At 42.6% G+C, this 20983-nt stretch overlaps 1 protein-coding gene across 1 annotated transcript in view; it reads left to right on the top strand.

Annotated features, from left to right (window-relative positions):
* LOC126297714 (patched domain-containing protein 3-like) overlaps positions 1-20983 on the top strand; it is a 570171-nt gene that overhangs the window by 332461 nt on the left and 216727 nt on the right. Inside the window, exon 3 of the mRNA XM_049988846.1 lies at positions 12512-12582. Coding sequence (XP_049844803.1) covers positions 12512-12582 — 71 coding nt within the window. The remainder of the gene's footprint in view (positions 1-12511; positions 12583-20983) is intronic.

The raw sequence follows: 20983 nt of genomic DNA, 5'->3' as shown, positions 1-20983 counted from the left end.
CTTTTTAGGAGCCCTTAGAACTCTGGAATATATAGATACACAATCTTGAGCCGTTGGCTCCAATATATCGAGAAAAGCTGGGTTTAGTTAAAATCCCGTAATTGTAACTGTTTTAGGTGGACGCTTTACGGTTTAATATAATGTTCTCTAAAATTAAAATATTTAGTTCTATATTGAAGAGCACTGGGCCCCCCTCCCCCAACCCCCCTCCCCCCCCCCCCCCCCCCCCCAATGAATCGTGGACCTTGCCATTGATAGGGAGGCTTGCGTGCCTCACATATAGTCGTACCGTAGGTGCGACCGCAACGGAGGGTTCCTGAAGAGGGGAAGCAGCCTTTTCAGTAGTTGCAGGGGTAACAGTCTGGATGATTAACTGATCCGGCCTTATAACACCAACCAAAACGGTCTTGCTGTGCTGGTACTGCGAACGGCTGAAAGCAAGGGTAAACCACAGCCGTAATTTTTCCCGAGGGAATGCAGCTTTACTGTATGGTTAAATGATGATGGCGTCCATTTGGGTAAAATATTCCGGAGGAAAAATAGTCTCCCATTCGAATCTCCGGGCGGGGACTACTCAGGAGGACGTCGTTATAAGGAGAAAAAAAATTGGCATTCTACAGATCGGAGCGTGTAATGTCAGATCCCGTAATCGGGCAGGTAGGTTAGAAAATTTAAAAAGGGGAATGGACAGGTTAAACTTAGATATAGCGGGAATTAATGAAGTTCGGTGGCAAGAGGAACAGACTTTTGGTCAGGTGAATACTGGGTTATATCACAAAATCAATTATAGAAATGCAGCAGTAGGTTTAATAATGAATAAAAATAATAGGAATGAGGATAAGCTACTAGTAACAGCATACTGAACACGTTATCGTAGCCAAGATAGACACGAAGCCCACGCCTACCACAGTAGTACAAGTTTGTATGCGAACTATCTTCGTAGATGACGAAATGTATGATGCGATAAAAGAAATTATTCAGAAAGTTAAGGGAGACGAAAATTTGGTAGTCATGGGGGACTGCAATTTTATAGTAGGAAAAGGAAGAGAAAGAAAAGCAGTAGGCGTATATAGACTGGTGCTAAGGAATGAAAGAGGAAGCCGCCTGGCAAAATTTTGCACAGAGCATAATTTAATCATAGCTAACACTTGGTTTAAGAATCATGAAAGAAAGTTGTATACGTGGAGGAGGCCTGGAAACACTAGAAGGTTTCAGACAGATTATATAATGATAAGACAGAGATTCAGGAACCAGGTTTTAAAATATAAAACATTTCCAGGGGCAGATGTGGACTCTGACCACACTTTATAGGTTATTGGCTATGAACTGTAGATTTAAACTAAAGAAACTACAAAAAGGCAGGAATTTAAGAAGATGGGACCTGGATAAGCTGAAAGAACTAGAGGTTGTTGAGAGTTTCAGAGAGATCATTAGGGAACGATTGGCAAGAACAGGAGAAACAAATACAGTAGAACAAGAGTGGGTAGCTTTGAGAGATGAAATAGTGAAGTCAGCAGAGGCTCAAGTAGATAAAAAGACAATGGCAGGAAGAAATCCTTGGGTAACAGAAGAGATATTGAATTTAATTGATGAAAGTAGAAAATATAAAAATGCAGTAAATGAAGCAGGCTAAAAAGAATACAAAAGTCTCAAAAATGAGATCGATAGGAAGTGCAAAATGGCTAAGCAGGGATGGCTAGATGACAAATGTAAGGCTGTAGAAACATATATCAGTAGGGGTAAGATAGATGGCGCCCACAGGAACATCAAATAGCCCTTTGGAGAAAAGAGAAGCTCATGTATGAATATCAAGAGCTCAGATGGAAGACTAGTCCTAAGCAAAGAAGGGAAAGTAGAATGGTGGAAGGAGTATATAGAGGGTCTATACAAGGGCGATGTACTTGAGAGCAATATTATGGAAATGGAAGAGGACATACATGAAGATGAAATGGGATACTGCGCGAAGGAATTTGACAGAGCACTGAAAGACCTAAGTCGAAATAAGGCCCCGGAAGTGAACAACATTCCACTAGGACTACTGACAGCCTTGGAAGAGCCAGCCATGAAATACTCTTCCATCTGGTGAGGATGTATGAGACAGGCGAAATACCCTCAGACTTCATAAAAAATATATTAATTCCAGTTCCAAAGAAAGCAGATGTTGACATGTGTGAAAATTACCAAACTGACAGTTTAATAAGTCACGGTTGCAAAATATTAACACGAATTCTACACAGGCGAATGGAAAAACTGGTAGAAACAGATCTCGGGGAAGATTAGTTTGGATTCCATAGAAATGTAGGGACACGGGAGACAATAGTGACTCTACCGTTTATCTTAGAAGATAGGTTAAGGCAAACTTACGTTTATAGCATTTGTAGACTTAGAGAAAGCTTTTGATAATGTTGACTGGAATACTCTCTTTCAAATTCTTGTGGTGGCAGGGGTAAAATACAGAGAGCGAAAGGCTATTTACAGTTTGTTCAGAAACAGGATGGCAGTTATAAGAGTTGAGGGGCACGAAAGGGAAGCAGTGCAACGAGAAGAGAGTGAGGTTTGTAGCCTACCGTCGATGTTATTCAGTCTGTATATTGAACAAGCAGTAAAGGAAACAAAAGAAGACTCTGGAGCAGAAATGAAAATCCTGAAGAAGTAAAACCTTTGAGGTTTCCCGAGGACGTTGTAATTCTGTCAGAGACAGTAAAGGACTTGGAAGAGCAGTTGAACGATATGGACAGTGTCTAGAAAGGATAACATAAGACGAACATCAACAAAAGCAAAACGAGGATAATGGGATGTAGTCGAATTGAATCAGGTGATGCTGAGGGAATTAAATTAGAAATGAGACACTTAAAAGAGTAGACGAGTTTAGCTATTTGGGAAGCAAAATAACTGATGATGGTTGAAGTTGAAAAGAAATAAAATGTAGACTCACTATGGCAAGTAAAGCGTTTCTGAGGAAGAGAAATTTGTTAACATCGATTGAAAATTTAAGTGTCAGGAAGTCTTTTCTGAAAGTATTTGTATGGAATGTAGCCACGTATGGAAATGAAACAGGGACGATATATAGTTTAGAGAAGAAGAGAACAGAAGCTTTTGAAATATGGTGCTACAGAAGAATGCTGAAGATTAGATGGGTAGATCACGTAACTAATGAGGAGGTACTGAACAGAATTGGGGAGAAGAGGAATTTATGGCACAACTTGGCTAGAAGAAGGGATCGGTTGGTAGGACGCGTTCTGAGGCATCAAGAGATTACCAATTTAGCATTGGAGGGAAGCGTGGATGGTAAAAATTGTAGAGGGAGACCAAGAGATGAATACACGAAGCAGATTCAGAAGGATGTAGGAGGCAGTAGTTACACGGAGGTGAATAAGCTTGCACAGGGTAGAGTAGCATGGAGAGCTACATCAAACCAATCTTCGGATAGAAGATCGCAAGAACAATATTGAAAAATAGGAGTCTTACTATGTACACTGAAAATAAAATATATGTCGCGATATTCTTCTGTAACAACGTAATAATGCGATTTAGTATCTCATTGTATAAATTTTAGACAACTAATCGAAGATTTCATTCCTTGACCCTCCGTTGCCGTTTTTTTCCCACTGACCTTGTCTTTGGCGAAGCACTGTGCATTGTGAAAAGTACCGGTACCTTTCTGATCAGCTAGGGGCTCTATGTTAAAGTGTTGCCAATCTTTTCCTCCTACTACAGATATATAGCCGGCCGGGGTGGCCGAGCGGTTCTAGGCGCTACAGTCTGGAACCGTGCGACCGATACGGTCGCAGGTTCGAATCCTGCCTCGGGCATGGATGTGTTTGATGTCCTTAGGTTAGTTAGGTTTAAGTAGTTCTAAGTTCTAGGGGACTGATGACCTCAGAAGTTAAGTCCCATAGTGCTCAGAGCCATTTGAACAGATAAATAACTCATTGGCTGCTCATTTTTATGGATCGCTAGAAGCCAAATAGATAATTGGACGAGAATTTCCCTTACGAGACAGAGCCAGCACACACGCAAGCTTAAGAATTCCTGGCGCGATAATTTTTTTCAAATAAAGTCCACACAGCCGACTGCACAGAGAGCATCCATAACACAGCGCAAAGCCACATGCAGCACAGGAGATACTTCTTCAGCTATTCACTTCCCGAGGGCCTAGAAATATTCAGTATGTATTCGGGAAGATTATTAGATACAGTGTATGGCAGTCCTGCCTTAGGTTTACCGCAGTTTTCGTAAATTGCTTCAAACGATTGCCACTACCGCTTCTTTCAACAATTCATGATCGATTTTTACTCCATTATTCTTAGATTAGGTTAATTCTCCGTCTACGGTGAAAATAAATGTCGCTAAGACGTATAGCAGGCCGGTGTGGCCGTGCGGTTCTAGGTGCTTCAGTCTGAAACCGCGTGACCGCTGCGGTCGCAGGTTCGAATCCTGCCTCGGGCATGGATGTGTGTGATGTCCTTAGGTTAGTTAGGTTTAAGTAGTTCTAAGTTCTAGGGGACTGATGACCTCAGATGTTAAATCCCATAGTGTTCAGAGCCATTTTCACGTGATGCACAAGTTGGCCAATAACAGCGCAAACCAAGTTGGCCAATAACAGCGCAAACACAAAATAGTCTAGAGAGCTAATTTACTTTTTGTTTTGAAAATAGTTCTTATAAGAAGAGGTTCACAGTAGCAAAACATTCGCAAAAGGAAATATTTTTTTATGATCTGCATTTGTCCGTTCTTCCCTCCTACTATTTCGTAACACGTTATACATATTCATTAATTAGCTGGACAGTAATAAAGCTGGAAATCTATAGCAACTCATCTAAAGGAATCATCAAAACTGTGGGAAACATAATCGAGATGGCCATAGTCGATTTGAATAGCAGCCCTTCCGAAAGCGAGTCCAGTGCCTTAAACAGTGTGGCAACTCGTTCGGTGTTTCGCTCGGGTACGAGAGGGGATTCGTGTCAAACTATTCTGCAGCCGAACGAGTAACTTTAAAAAAATCTTACATCATATAAGGGAAAAAGAATTAATTACTCATCTTGCATATAGATTTCTATTTATTTAGTGTATTTTGCCCTCAGCGATATTTGCAGCGCAGAAGAGCTGTATGAGAACACCGGAAAACTGATTACTTCTAACATACTAAATTTGTAATGAATCGCAGAAGTACTGAGTGTTGCATCCGATACGAATTCCCTTATCCTCCCCCGCCAATCTGTTTTAACACAGCCGTGATACTTACGGAGCTTATTAAAATGAAACAAGAGTTACTCATCAAAATCGTTAATATAGACATTTATAAATTTCCCATTGAATTCCTGTGAAAAAAGTAGCACTAATTATGGTCGATGAGAGAGAGAGAGAGAGGGAGAGAGACAAAATTTGGGTGTGGCTGGGTTTATTTTGTTTACTTATAATCTAGTTTGTTAACTAGAGAGGTAGACGGCTGTTGTCCACTGTATTTGTTCAGATTTTGCCGTTAATATGCAACAGAGATCTGTATTTTAAATTACTTGTTCTTATTTCCGAAAGACAAAATGAGGCCTTCAGTGGAAAATTAGCTCTATAGCCGGCCGATGTGGCCGAGCGGTTCTAGACGCTTCAGTCTGGAACCGCGCTGCTGCTACGGTCGCAGGTTCTAACCCTGCTTTGGGCATGGATGTGTCTGGTGTCCTTAGGTTTAAGTAGTTGTAAGTGTATGGAGCTGATGACCTCAAGTGTTAAGTCCCATAGTGCTTAGAGCCCTTTCAACCATTTAGCTCTATAATTTTGGACTGGTTGTTTTAGTGTACCCATGAGACAATTATAATAATTAAAACACCCGTGAAATACGCAATAAGCAGTCACAAAAACGTACATCGCAAAATCCGTTTCACGACCTACATCCACCTGAAACTGTTTACTGAGCCAAGCCTTGGTGTCCATCTAGAGTTCTGACCTGGCACACGTCCTTCCATTATCAAATTAGCTACTCGTCGATGCCTCAGTCTATCCCATCTTATAGTCAAGTTGTGCCATATAGCTATTTTCTCCGCGATTAGATGTAGTAACTCTTCTTTAATTAGCCATCAAAACTTCAGTATTATCCAGTAACGTCACATTTCAGAAGCTGCTATTCTCTTCTTGTCTGTGCCGTTGTTCGTCCATGTGTAACTCCCCGTTAAAAGGCTACACTCCAGACATCTACTTTCAGAAATGACTTCGTAAGACTTAAATTTATATTAGATGTTAACATATTACCCTTTTTCAGAACAGCTTTTCTTGCCACTACGAGTCTGCATTTTATATCCTCGCTACTTTGCCCATCATCAGTTATTTTGCTACCCAAATAGCAAAACTCGCCAACTGCTTTCAGTGTCTCATTTTCTAATATAATTGCGTCAGCATCATCTGATTTAATTCCACCACATTCAATTTCCCTTTTTTTATTTTCTCTTCCATCTTTAAGTTCCTTTTCGAATTTTTCTTCGTTTTAATACTGGCGACACCTTGCAATCCGGTCTCATTACATTCCCAGCAACTGCTTTCCATTCATGGCCAGAGGTGTCCGGAAAGGGAATAGCGGTGGGGGGGGGGGGGGGAGGAGGGGGAGGAGGAACAGGTAAGAGGAGTACTTACCCCCTCCTGGAATCTGGTGTACAGACTTTTTAGTAATTTCAGAATTTTCATACATTTCTAGAAATACTTGTCTTTATTCTACCAAACAGCACATTTAGCAATGTGTCTTCAATGTTCGGTATTTAAGTTTGCTTAGTTGACACGCTCTCGGCGAGAAATAATATCGTTTCTTATATTGCAATGCCTGTGTTGGTTTGATGTACTTAGCAAGGTCTGAAGGTAAACGCACTGCTGCGATTGTCAGCTGTATGAAATAAAGGAATTGTATTCGAATTTGCAAATATGATGACACTCGAGCAGCAGTAGTGGTTGGTAACAATGAAAATTTGTGCCGGACAGGGACTTGACACTATCTCCTGCTATACGCAAGCGGTCGCCTTAACTGCTTCCTGCTCTCCGGACAGATCCAAACCTTTTCAGCTATCAGTTGTGCATCTCGGGTTTCACCATATTCACAACTGCAAATAAAATTCTTGTTTTTCATACAGCCGATGATTGCAGCAGCGCCTGTTCCTTGAGACATGTATGCGTGTCTGAAGGAGGTGCCAGAGTACATCGAACCAACACAGGCACTGCATATAGTCTTTCATGCCTAAAAACAAGGCCATGATTTTTATCATACATCTCTCACTGTATGAAATTCACAGTATCTTTGCGAGTATAAGATGCAGACGAAACGGTCACATTTGAAAGTTTGGGCCTGCCAATGGAGTGTGCTCCGATAGACGGAGCAGTTAAGGCGACTGCTCGCAAAAAACAGGAAATCCGGGTCCAGCACAAATTTTCATTCTCACCAATCAGTAGTGCAGCTGGAGTTTCACCATATTTGCAAAAGTGAATAAAATTCTTGAATGTCATTTCCCCTGGACTGAGACACGTCGTGCAGTCAAGGCGGATTTGTTTTGCGCTTCCTGCTCGCACCGCTTAATTTATTTCTTGTGGTGGGTCGTGTTTGGCCTCTTACCTGCTGCGTCTACTCGCTGGGTTTGGAGGAGCCAAAGCTGGCCACCACCAATCTTTTGCCCGTGTCTGCCAGGTCGAAGCTGGCCATTTCTTTTACTCTTTTTTCTTTTTATTGAAGCAGATTTTTCATATTTAAAATAAAATAATAGTTTCTTGATATGGAACTATAAATAAACTGTATGACAATTTAGAAGAAAAAAACAGAGGATAAGACAGATGTTAGAGCCACAACCTTGATGTTTGAGGTTGAATGCCTCTGTATTTCTCATCGAGCCACTGACACCCAGTCACCGTACTTGATTACAAAATGTTCAAATGTGTGTGAATTCCTAAGGGACCAAACTGCTGAGGTCATCGGTCCCTAGACTTACACACTACTTAAACTAACTTATGCTAAGAACAACACACACGCGCATACCCGAGGGAGGATTCGAACCTCCGGCGGGAGGGGTCGCGCAATCCGTGACATGGCGCCTCTAGCCGCGCGGCCATACCGTGCGGCATACTGGATTACGTCTTAGTGGCTCTGAGCACTATGGGACTTAACTTCTGAGGTCATCAGTCCCCTAGAACTTGGAACTATTTAAACCTAACTAATCTAAGGACAACACACACATTCATGCCCGAGGCAGGATTCGAACCTCCGACCGTAGCGGTCGTGCGGTTCCAGACTGTAGCGCCTAGAACGGCTCGGCCACCCTGGCCGGCACAAACAGAACAGCTGTTAGACGAGGATGAAGGAGTTTCCTACTTACAGTGTCAGGGGCATTCAACACCACATCTGTGGTAGCACCGTGTGTGGTGATTGGAATACACCTGATTGTTATTACCATCATATATTGCGCTGCAATGCATTGCTTAAAGATGGTCATACTGAAGCATGTTTGCCTGATAACCCGTGTACCTGTAAACAACAAGCATCAGTTTAAACGCTGTAAGCAGGTTACTCCTTCATCCTCGTCTAACAGCTGTTCTGTTTGTGCCAGCCGGAGTGGCCGAGCTTTTCTAGGCGCTACAGTCTGGAACCGCGCGACCGCTACGATCGCAGGTTCGAATCCTGCCTTCGGCCTGGATGTGTGTGATGTCCTGAGGTTAGTTAGGTTTAAGTAGTTCTAAGTTCTAGGGGACAGATGGCCTCAGAAGTTAAGTCCCATAGTGCGCAGAGCCATTTGAACCATTTGTTCTGTTTGTGACGAGAGTTAATTGTTGTGCCTACATGCTGGATGCAAAGCAAATTACTGAGTCAAGGAAATTTGGAAATTTGTGGTAAGTTCTTATGGGACAAAACTGTTGAAGTCATCGGCCCCTAGGCTTACATACTAACTTAAACTAACTTATGCTAAGGACAACACGGACAACACACACATGCCCGAGGGAGGACTCGAAATTCCGATGGGGGGAGCCGCTTGGACCGTGACAAGGCGGCTAAGACCGCGCAACTACCCCACGCGGCACTGATTCAAGGAGTGCACAGTTCATGTAGCTGGTGAAGGTATTCTGTATTCCCCTGATTTTAACCTTACCAGTTTGTGTGGGTTTTCTGCTTAAACTGTGGTTCTTTTGTTGTGGTTGGCAGGAGAGCCAAAACCGTCTTATTAAAGGAGGCCGAAATGCACGCGTTTTAGCTCACGCAGGCTGGCGTGAGGTCTGGAACATGACAAGGGAATTAGAATTGAGAAAAACGGGCTTGAATCCATTAATGGAGAACGTCGCTCTTTATGGTACATGATTCACAATATCAATAGTAAGGATACTGGCGCCTTGCTAGGTCGTAGCAAATAACGTAGCTGAAGGCTATGCTAACTATCGTCTCGGCAAAATGAGAGCGTAGAAGTCAGTGAACCGTCGCTAGCAAAGTCGGCTGTACAACTGGGACGAGTGCTAGGAAGTCTCTCTAGACCTGCCGTGTGGCGGCGCTCGGTCTGCAATCACTGATAGTGGCAACACGCGGATCCGACGTATACTACCGGACCGCGGCAGATTTAAAGGCTACCACCTAGCAAGTGTGGTGTCTGGCGGTGACACCACATCTTTTAATGTGTTCATAAAAATGTAATCTTTCATCACTGTGTGCTCCCATATAGATGCAATGATTGCTCTGTTTATGTATGCGTCCTCAATTTTTACTGAAGGAACTCTTTTCAGTAGCTCCTTCAGTAATGTGTATGTTGTTTTGGTCTCAATCTGGAGTTAGTTCGTGGTGCACCTTTGTGTGATAGTGATTGTGTGCCAATCGCTTTCTTTTCCAGGTGGACTCTGTTGTTTGCAGGGACTGCTACTAGTAGGTCATCTGCGTATGCGACAACTTCATCTGTTCTACTATCACCACATAGTACGTACAGAAGAGGTTCAATAGTCTCAGAAGATGGCTCTACAAATGGACATCTAAGGGCAACCCTAAGTAATGCCTAGTTGGAGTTCTACTAACGTCTTCTCACAATAGTCTAAGAGACTCGTAAACGGAGACTGTGTCCCTTCCAGTTGTCTTAACCTCACAAATATTGCAGGCAACCAGTATCTATCATGATGGCGATGGCGAACATGTGTTGTGTATTTTTTACAGTTTCTAGAGATTGATTAATTGCATCATCTGTTGATTTTTCTTGACTGAATCTGAACTGGTGTGAGCTGAGGCCCAGAAGAGCTCTCTGGGCCCATAATGAGCTGCACAGTAGCTTCTTTTGGACCTTAGCTTCTTCTGGGCCGTAGCCGTTGTGTTCAAAAGGCAAATTAGCCTATATATCATTATCTGGCATGTGGTATTGTATTGTTATTTTCATATACACTATAAAGACATAAGTTGCTGCAAAACTAAATATAGTTACACAGAGAGACACTAGTCTATACTAAAAATCTAAAACTAAGTGGTGGAGCAGGAAACAGTCAGAATATGGTGTTGCTACACAACTACACAGGTTCTTTGATGGAAGAATGAACAGACACTCTGCCAGTAGTACAAATGTAAACATGTGAAGTAAATGTTGAGTGGAAACTTTGATAGAAATCAGTGATCTAAATGAACTGTTTCACATTTTAAAAAGGTTTGCACAGATATACAACAAACTGAGTAAAATAACTAATGAAGCCTTTTCGTCATTGGCCTTTAAACATCCACTGTAACGCAAGGCGTCCTCAAGACTTTTCTCCATACCTTACGATATTCAGATACACACACCCATGTTGCCAGTACATATTTCCTCATGTCATCTATTCACCTTCCACTATGTTGTGGCTGTGCCTTCTGGTGATGTTTTGTGGTCCCTGGCTGGATGAGGTCGAGGGTGGTATGATAAGTGAGTGGCCTGTTTCCCCCCACTACAACACAAAATGCACATGTGGTTAAAATACACTTTATTACACGAACCAATTGAGTACTTAACTTCATTGATGTCTAATCTGAAGTTCTGTGGTTAACAGCAATCAAATGACATGTACTAATTCTTGAATCTTGTCCGTGTCCATATCACAACTACACTGAAGAGCCAAAGAAACTGGTATTGACATGCCTATTGAAATACAGAGGTATGTAAACAGGCAGAATACGGAGCAACGCCTATATAAAACAACAAGTGTCTGGCGCAGTTGTTAGATCAGTTACTGTTGCTACAATGCCATGTTATCAAGATTTAAGTGAGTTTGAATGTGGTGTTATCGTAGGCGCACAAGCGATGGGACACGGCATCTCCGAGGAAGCGAGGAAGGAAGAGATCCGACATCTCTAGGGATGCTGAAAGACAACATCCCACGCCAATGCTTCAGCATAACTCCGGACATGCTTTACAGTGCTGTTCACAACATTATTCCTCGACTACAGCTCTTGTTGAGGAATGATGGTGGACATATTGAGTATTTCCTGTAAAGAACATCATCTTTGTTTTGTCTTACTTTGTTATGCTAATTATTGCTATTGTGATCAGATGAAGCGCCATCTGTCGGACATTTTTTGAACGTTTCTATTTTTTTAGTTCTAATAAAACCTCATGTCATTCCAAGCATGTGTGTCAATCTGTACCTCTCTATCTACATTATTCCGTGATTTATTCAGTTTTCAAATTCATACTGACTTTTTGATCACCCCGTATTCTGTGCTCCCTGAATAACATTTGAAACACTGTTCAAGAAACTGTACACTTGTCCTGTAGTACATAACATACACCTTTTTACTGCAGGGAAGATTACGCCTAACTCATATGGCTAGGATGTGATGTGCTGTGAACCATATACGACATTGGCTGAAAAAACAAAAAGATTGGTTTATGATTTCTGTGTACCACAGCTGAAAATATCAAGAAATGCATGCCGCACCTACCTCCATTTTATTTTCATTAGTCATAATTAATGTTTTCCACTCGAGTCTCCTCCTTGATCCATTTGTTTGTTTCCTGTACATCCTAGTGAAACCCATTTCACAACTTACTGACCAAACCTCTCTTCTTGACTGGTTTTCACATTACATGTCTATGGCTCACTGCTGTAAATCAAAACTGGTAAGTACTGATAGAGTGAGTTTACAATCAGCTTGCATTAAATGCCTTGAAGAAAGATTACAGTTTAACATGTTATTGTTGATGAAGTCCTTAGAGCAGTAGTACTAGCTCGGATTCAGGTGGACTTGGGCCATGCTATTTAAGTGCCTTAAGTGCTCTACAGAAATCACACAAAATCTAGACTTATAGGGCTCCCAAATTCAAGTCTCGTATCTTACCACTGCACCACCTCTCTTAGTTTAATAGTCTTGACTTACAGAAAGCAATTTACAATTACGATGTAGTTTCAGAGTACTGATTATGCTTATGGCAGTTATAACATGGCAGGAACATATGCAATAAACTGAAGGGGTAAACTGTAAGTGAAACAGAAGATATTAAATGTTACATAATAATTCAAGTCATTATTATAACAAAGAACCAAATACTTCTGTTTTCAGATTGCAGACCTACAGACATCAATAAAGGAGAAAAATGTGTCTGGGATTGTGCTGTACGATGTGTGTGCTCGGTATGTCAGCCACTTTCTTTTCTGCATTCATATTTGTTAAAATCTGTTTTATAATTAGATTAAGTGTATCATGATTCCAAAAACCATTCTTACTTATTTATTTACTCTTATTCATTTGTTTCTTATCTATTCATTTAAAGATAAAATGAAACAGTATTTTATCCACTAGACAAGAAAATAATTGTACTTGTCATTTTTAACAGTTAATAAAGAGCCTCAATGCAACATATATTGGGTCGATTTCTGGGCATGATATATTTTGTGCTCCCTCAGTAATATTTGAAACACTGTTCACAAAATTCTACACTTGTCATGTAGAACGTAACATCTATCGTTTCACTGCAGGGAAGATTGCACCTAACTCGCATGAATATCATGTGATGCACTGTGAACCGTATATGACATAAACTGAAAACACAGAAAGACTGGTTTATGATTTCTGTTTGCCACAGCTGGAAATATCAAGAAAACGACAGGCATTATCATATGTTCTTGTACTTTCACAATTATTATGTGCTGAAAGTGCATACTTAGTGTGTGAAGCTGCTAACAGACAATGAGGCGCTAGATGTCCGTGTGGTACGCCCCACCATGCGCCGTATGGTGGCTTCTGGTGTACGTATGTTGATGTAGAAGACAATTTTCCATTTCACGTGGTGAGAATTGTCTTACAGTCGTTTCTGGAGCATTGTTATGAATTACACTTGACATCAAGGTTCCTAAATTTGACAAATGTGAATGGTATTACACGGACCTAGGGTAGAATTGGTTGTTGGCTTAGATCTCACTAATCACATTATTTTAATCTACAGCAACTGTCTTATGTATTCATGGATATCCGGCACTGTTAACCTCCGGCTAAATACCTAGGACTAATAGAATCCATACAACATCTAAATTCAACTCCTTTGTGTGTCATAGCTAATTACATAATTGGTATATAAAATATTGTCGCAGAAGAAACCGAGTATCGGAGTCACCGTAATGCCGGCACGGTAGCTCAGCGTGCTCGGTCAGAGGGTTAGCTACCCTCTGCAGAAAAAAAAAAAAAAAAAAAAAAAAAAAAAAAAAAAAAAAAAAAACTGGGTGAACGGATCAACAAAAAAAAAAACCTGAACGGGTGTCCTCGGACGTCCACTACGAACAAATTCAACAAACAATATAGAGCAAAATGAGATCTAAAAAAAAACAATAGTGTAGTGATTATGATACTAGATTGTTGCACGGAGGGTCGTGAGTTCATAACTCTCCTAAACTTAAAAAATTTAATTTATATATTCTGTTCGAGTACATTCTACAAGTATCCACAAATGGCAAGACTCATTGTACTGAAATGTTCTGTAGCTGTATGTATACCATATGTGTTCTGGCCGGAGGCAGTTCGCTCCGCCCTCTTGTATGTGAAGTGCTGAATAAAACTTCGTTAAGTGAAGTTAGTGTTCGTCATTCATCTGATTACTTCTTCTTCTACGTGACATTATTCTGGTGGAGGCGCTGGGTATTGGAACTTGTGATAGCGCACATTATTGACGACACAGTGACTCCCATCGGGCCACGACAGAGCCGCCATTTACTTGGCGAGAAACCCGAGTTCGAGCCATACTCAACAGAGTGCAATCTATCGGAGACAGGAGAAGAAGAGGGGAGGGCGTCACGATGACAGCAACTGTGTGCCACCACATGAGACACCCTTCCGGGTTTTCTGGTGACGATCGCCAAGATCCAATCAAGTGGCTGAAGGTATATGAGCGTATAGCCAAATTTAACAAGTGGGGTGACACCGTGTGTTTGGCTAAATATTTTTCCTTTTAGAGGGCACTGCCAAGCAATGGTATGAGAACAACGAGGAGAAGTTCGCAAGCTGGGAAGTATTCCAGGCAGAACTGCGCAAGTATTTCGGCGACACACAACGACAGAAGTGCAAAGCTGAAGATAAATTAAAGTGCAGGGCACAGCGTCCAGGACAAACGACAGCATCCTACATTCAAGACGTCTTGGAGCTGTGTAAAATAGTGGATCCTCGAATGAAGGAGGAAGATAAGGTTGTACATCTCATGAAAGGTGTTGCTGATGACATGTATCAACCCCTACTCCTGAAGGAGGTTTCGACAGCAGACGACTTCATAAAATGGTGTCAGTATATCGAGACAATGCATCAAAAAAGAATTACACGCAAGAAGTTTGAACGGCTTCCAAACGTCGAATCGATGTGTATGATGAAGGAAGCAACTGATTTCACAAGATAGTGAGAGAGGAAGTTCAGAAGGCACTTGGATTGCACGGCGAGCAAAAAACCGAGACGCTTCAAGAGGTCATAAGGGAGTAAGTGGAACAGGCATTGAACCCAGCCCAGTCTCGCGTCCTTCATTTCTCTTTAAAACGGTAAAAAAGTCGAGACACAGGCGAAGTTACGTTCCTACAATGCCGCACGAGGAACCTGTATGGGCACCAAGAAAGACTAATGTCTGGTGGACCCAGGATAACCAACCAGTATGTTTCCACTGCGGACGACCAGGACATCTGGCGCGCTATTGTCGGGGAAGGTGGCGGATATTTCACGACGCCCGCGCCAGAAGACAGCAGACCGATCTTAGCCGACGCCAACTCCAGGACGACGAAGGTGAACAAGAAGATGTGGGTGCAGGACGACATAGGTCACCATCGCCGCAAGCGAGCCGCTGGAGAGGACGCTCCCCAACACGCCGATCAGGGTCTCCATCTCCGTTTAGAAGCTCCAGCCGATCACCTAGCCGCCGCAACCTGGAAAACTAAAGGGTGCGACCTTCCTTGGAGGTGAGGCCACCGAAGAGAAAAATCCTCCGCCGTCGATCAGTACAATAATGATAGGAAACTACGTCGATATCATCATGGATGCCGGCCGCGGTAGCCGAGCGATCTAGGCGCTTCAGTCCGGAACCGCGCGACTGCTACGGTCGCAGGTTCGAATCCTGCGTCGGGCATGGATGTGTGTGATGTCCTTAGGTTAGTTAGGTTTAAGTAGTTCTAAGTTCTAGGGGACTGATGACCTCAGATGTCAAGTCCCATACTGCTCAGAACCACTTGAACCATTTTAATTCTCATGGATGGCCGACCAGCCCAAGCTCTTGTGGACTCTGGAGCATCATATTCAGTCATTTCGGAGAAGTACTGTCGCCAGTTACAGAAAGCCGTATTCGTCAACAACAAAACATTTCTGCTGAAGGTGGCTAATGGGAAATATATAAAACCTACAGGAAGATTTGTCATTCTTGTGGGTATAAGTGGCCATACACAGCCCTTAGAATTCATCGTCTTACAAGAGTGTAGTCATGAAGTAATTCTCGGATGGGACTTTTTGAAAGCTTCTCAGGCAGTTATAGTTTGTTGTCGTTCGAAGATTATGCTAGACGAGATACTGTGTAGAGGAAGATGGGCATCCGAGTGTGTGGAGACTATGTGTGCTGGATGAAGTGATCATTCCTGCAGGCAGCGCTAGAAAGGTAGCTGTCATAAGTCATACCATGCATCAACCCATGGATCTTGTAATGGAATGTAAGAGAAGCATACCACTGAAGAATAACTTGGTCATTCCAGCCTCTTCGTCTCGTTTATGAACGGATTCGGTGAATTGTGGATAGTTAACAGTCGCCGAGAACCGCAGATCCTTCCAAGACGCATGTGCGTAGCAAACGCTGAGCCGTTAATTGCAGAACAGCTGAGCGTCATAGAAACCTCCAATGCCAAGTCTGTGGGCGAAATTACCGCTACCACTACGAGACAAGATCTTCTAGCTCGACTGTCACCAGATCTCACTAAGGAACAACAGAAGAAGCTACTTGACATTCTTCAAGAGTTCTCTGAATGCTTCAGTCCACAGATGAAGAGCAAATTAGACAAATCGACGGTGAAGCACCGGATTAGCACTGGAGATCAACAACCAATAAGCCAGAGAGCATACCATGTGTCAGCAACGGAATGTCGAATAATTCGCGACGAGGTAGAGAAAATGATGAAGAATGACATGATTCAGCCTTTGCAGAGCCCATGGTCGTCACCAGTGGTTCTCGACAGGAAGAAGGATGGCAGCTGGCGCTTTTGTGTTGATTACAAGAAGCTTAATAAGATAACTAAAAAGACATTTACCCTCTTCCACGAATTGACGACACTCTAAATTGTCTGAAGGGGACTAAATTTTTCTCAACCATGGACATGTACTGGAGATACTGGCAAATCGAAGTAGATGAGGCTGATCGTGAGAAAACTGCATTCATCGCCCCTGAGGGCCTGTATGAGTTTGAGGTAATGCCGTTTGGTTTTTGTAATGCACCAGCAACTTTCGAACGAATGATGGATAATCTTCTAAGGCACCTTAAATGGACGATGTGTCTTTGTTATTTAGATGACATTATAGTCTTCTTAGATACATTTTATGAACCCATAAAAAAACTGAAGGCCGTTCTTAAGTGTCTCAACCAACCGGACTGAAACTTAATCCAAGAAAGTGTCTCTTTGGAGCAAAAGAAATCAAAATACTTTTGCACCTTGTGTCAAACGAAGGTGTGCGGCCAGACCGAGAAAAGGTGAGAACTACAACGGAATTTCCTATCCTAAAAGTATTACAGGCGTGAGAAGCTTCTTCAGATTGTGTTCTTATTACTGTAATTTTATCAAAGACTTTTGTATCAAAGCCAGGCCACTCCAAGAGTTGCTAAAAGCCGATGCTAAATTTACCTGGGGTGGTGCTCAACAAGATTCTTTCAATGTGCTGCGAAAAGCTCTGCCGACTGACCCTGTACTTGGTCTGTACGATGACAGAGCACCTACAGAACTACACACAGATGCCAGTGGGTATGGGATCGGTGCTGTTCTGGTGCAAATTTCGGATAGAAAAGAGAAGGTTATGGCCTATGCTGCTAGGACACTTAAAAAAAGCCGAAAGAAACTACTCAACTACAGAAAGAGAATGTGTTTCTATGATCTGGGCCATATGCAAATTTCGACAGTATCTCTATGGAAGGCCATTCCCAGACCACCATTCACTTTTTTGGTTGACAGGTCTCAAGGATCAAACAGGACGACTCGCCAGGTGGGCACTATGTCTTCAAGAGTGTGACATTACCATAGTGCACAAAAGTGTAAGAAAACACCAAGATGCCGACTGTCTCTCAGGAAACCCTGTGCAAGGCCATCAAGACTTTGATGAAAATAGTGACTGTGTCCCTGCACTCCAGGATCTCTCTGCTGAGCAGAAAAAACGCCAAGATGTCTCAAATTATGCTTGCCCTAAATCGGTCAGAGGGTGTGAAAGGACAATTTAAGGTAGTTAATGGATTACTTTGCAAGAAAAACTTTGATCCGTTTGGAAAGAGATGGCAACCAGTGATTCCTAAATACATGCGCTTAGATGTTCTACAGAAATTTCATGACACACCTGAGGCTGGGCATTTATGATTTATTAAGACATGCGATAGGATCCGCAAGAGATTTTTCTGGCCAGGTTTATTTAGGAGTGTCCGTCATACTGTGTCGTACTGCCGAGAACGCCAGAAGAGAAAGGCAGTTTCTCAGAAACCACCTGGCCGACTCATACCAATTCCGCCAGCCGAATCGCCTTTCCAGCCACCTCCTCGGACAATTTCCAACCTCTGCTAGCGGCAATAGATGGATTATTGTTTGCACTGATTATCTGAAGTGTAATGTCATTACAAAAGCCGTGAGAACAGCCGAAGCATTCGAAGTAGCCAAATTCATCGTAGAAGACATTGTATTAAAACACGGTGCCCCAAGGTCGTTAATTATGGATCAAGAAAAAGTTTTTCAATCGAATCTTGTGACAGAGATAAAGCGTCGGTGCAACATTACTCATCACATGACGACTGCCTACCATCCGCAAACTAATGGGCTCACTGAACGCCTTAATAAGACCTTGGCCGACATGCTATCAGTGTTCGTCAATGAGGGCAGAGCAACTGGGTTGAGGTGCTACCTTTCGTGACGTTTGCCTACAATACCGCCAAACAAGACACCATGGCTTTTACGCCCTTTTTCCTAGTGCATGGGCGTGAGGCGACTACGACGATGGACACTGTGTTTCCGTTACATCCTGACGACGTGTACGACGACTACGTCAGCCAGGTGTTAGCCAGAGCTGAGGAAGCTCGGCAGTTAGCTCTACTCTGCACGCTGCAGGCTCAAGAAAACGATCGCCGAAGGTATGACGCGAGCCACCACCCTGGTGTTTACCAGCCTGGTGACCTCGTCTGGATCTTCACTCCTGTTCGGAAGATCGGTCTCTCTGAGAAGCTCCTCAGGCACTACTTGGGACCTTATAAGGTTGTAAGACAGTTGTCTGATGTGCCTTAAGAAGTTGAAGATTTAGACCCCGACATAAGACGATGAAAGATCAGAGATACGGCCCACGTCCTTCGAATGAAGCCCTATAAGGATCCTGCAACCCAGAGTAAATTCGAAGGTCCAGCGACAGGTAAGAAGCGGAAAGGTAACGAAGAACGTGGCGGCAAGGGAAGTTCTAAGAAGATCACCGCCCGGGCGAACATCAGTCATCGGGAGTTGGAGTACGGAGGACCGATGCCCCGTTCCCGGACTAGGACAACATAACACCGAAATGCTGTTCTCTTAAGCAGGGAGCAATTTCTATATTCGGTTCGAATACATTCTAGAAGTATCCACAAATGGCAAGAATCATTGTACTGGAATGTTCTGTAGCCGTAAGTATACCATATGTGTTCTGGCCGGAGGCAGTTCACTCCACACTCACGTGCGTGTAAGTGCTGAATAAACCTTTGTTAAGTGAAGTTAGTGTTCGTCATTCATCTACTTACACCTTCCTCTGCGTGACAATATTCTCTTTGCTCACTGAAGGCCTGTAACAGGTAATAATGCTCATAGGGACTAATCACATCATCTCAAAGCATTTCCCATGCAATAGTTTTTACCAAATGTAGTGGATGATTTACATTTGAAGTTTTGTTTTGATTTGTCTTGAATGAGTGTATAATGGAAAGAGTGAATATGTTAAATATGCCAGAGCTGACAATGACTGAGTCAGATGTGTGTTTTCTGCTTCTGTTGAACAGTGTGTCAGGAACCTGGGGAAAGGTTTTGATGTGAGATTCAGCTAAAGAGTGGTAAATGACAGCATCACTTTAGAAAAAGATCCCAGAGTACAGTTTATGCTGAAGGAAGTAGTGAATGTGCACTGGTGTAACTGATCTTACAACACAGTTGTGGCCAAGGTGAAAAGGAATGGTAACAAATTTCTGCAAGATGCAGTTATGTGCAAAAGGAAGATTAGGGTTTAACATCCCCTCAACAATGAGGTAGTTAGAGATGGGCAGTTGTATGCAGCTGGTGTTAATAAAGCAAGTGAAACAGTCAGAAGTGAGACACAAGGCCAGTAAAATTAACTAAAGAAAGACTGAAAGAAGCCGGAAGAAGATGAGTGGAAGACTCCAGCAAAATGTCAGCTAGAAAGCGATATAGTATAATGTTATTTTCAGAAATGATAGAAACCAACATTTAAGAACATAGATGTAAATCTTTCTGGAGGTGATTCAACATACAATTTGATTTACTCTGAATCCAGTTTCATCTTACTTTTTGCCAAATAATCACTGGTCATCTTCTGCAGTTCTCTCTTCTCTCATGCTCACTCTAATTTTTATCTTTGATTAGTTATTCCCTAGGTACCAAGTCCAGAATCATTACAATTCTATTATTATTTTCCCCCACCTCCCAATTGTATTATCCTCCAAAAATCTTTCATTTCTTGATCATCCTTCCTATTACTGTGCAAGGATAGTCTGAGCCTTATTAACACTGTTAAATGTTAGAAGTCAACTCAGGATGGTTGTCTGGGCAGAAGATGTAAAGAACCAATCCCTTGGCTGTTGTGGAACCTTACGAGCAGTGGATCAACAACATATCTTATCCAGCAAAATTCATTCAGTTGCTGTGGATGGCATTATGGCAGCATTATTGAGCCTGTGCAGTAATGTCTACACAGGGAAACACATGGCAGGATGTGGTGGCAGAATTAGTTCCCCCATTCAGCAAAGCACAACAGTGCAGTGACATAGTGCTGTAACCATGTCCTAGTGGTGCTGATGCAACACAGACACCCACACTGGACGTGCCAAATGGCAGTGACAGGTGCTGATAGGCATGGTCTGTAGTGCCAGGCGACAGTGTAGTGGTGAGGTGCGTGGTGCTCCGAATCTGTGGCCTCGGCAAAGAGTGCGGCATCAGTAGTCTGGCAGGAGGTCAGGTGTGGGAGGCATCCAGATGCAAAATGGAAATGAAAGTCCCTTTCAAGTCACACAGGAGTTAGCTGATGTCAGCCTAAAGTAGGTCCCAGCCAGATGGTGCCAGTTTAGACACCCTCACGGCCAATAGACCAGCA

Source organism: Schistocerca gregaria, chromosome X (assembly GCF_023897955.1).
Source record: "Schistocerca gregaria isolate iqSchGreg1 chromosome X, iqSchGreg1.2, whole genome shotgun sequence".
Lineage (NCBI taxonomy): Eukaryota > Metazoa > Arthropoda > Insecta > Orthoptera > Acrididae > Schistocerca > Schistocerca gregaria.
This window is presented reverse-complemented; position numbering and strand designations above follow the sequence as displayed.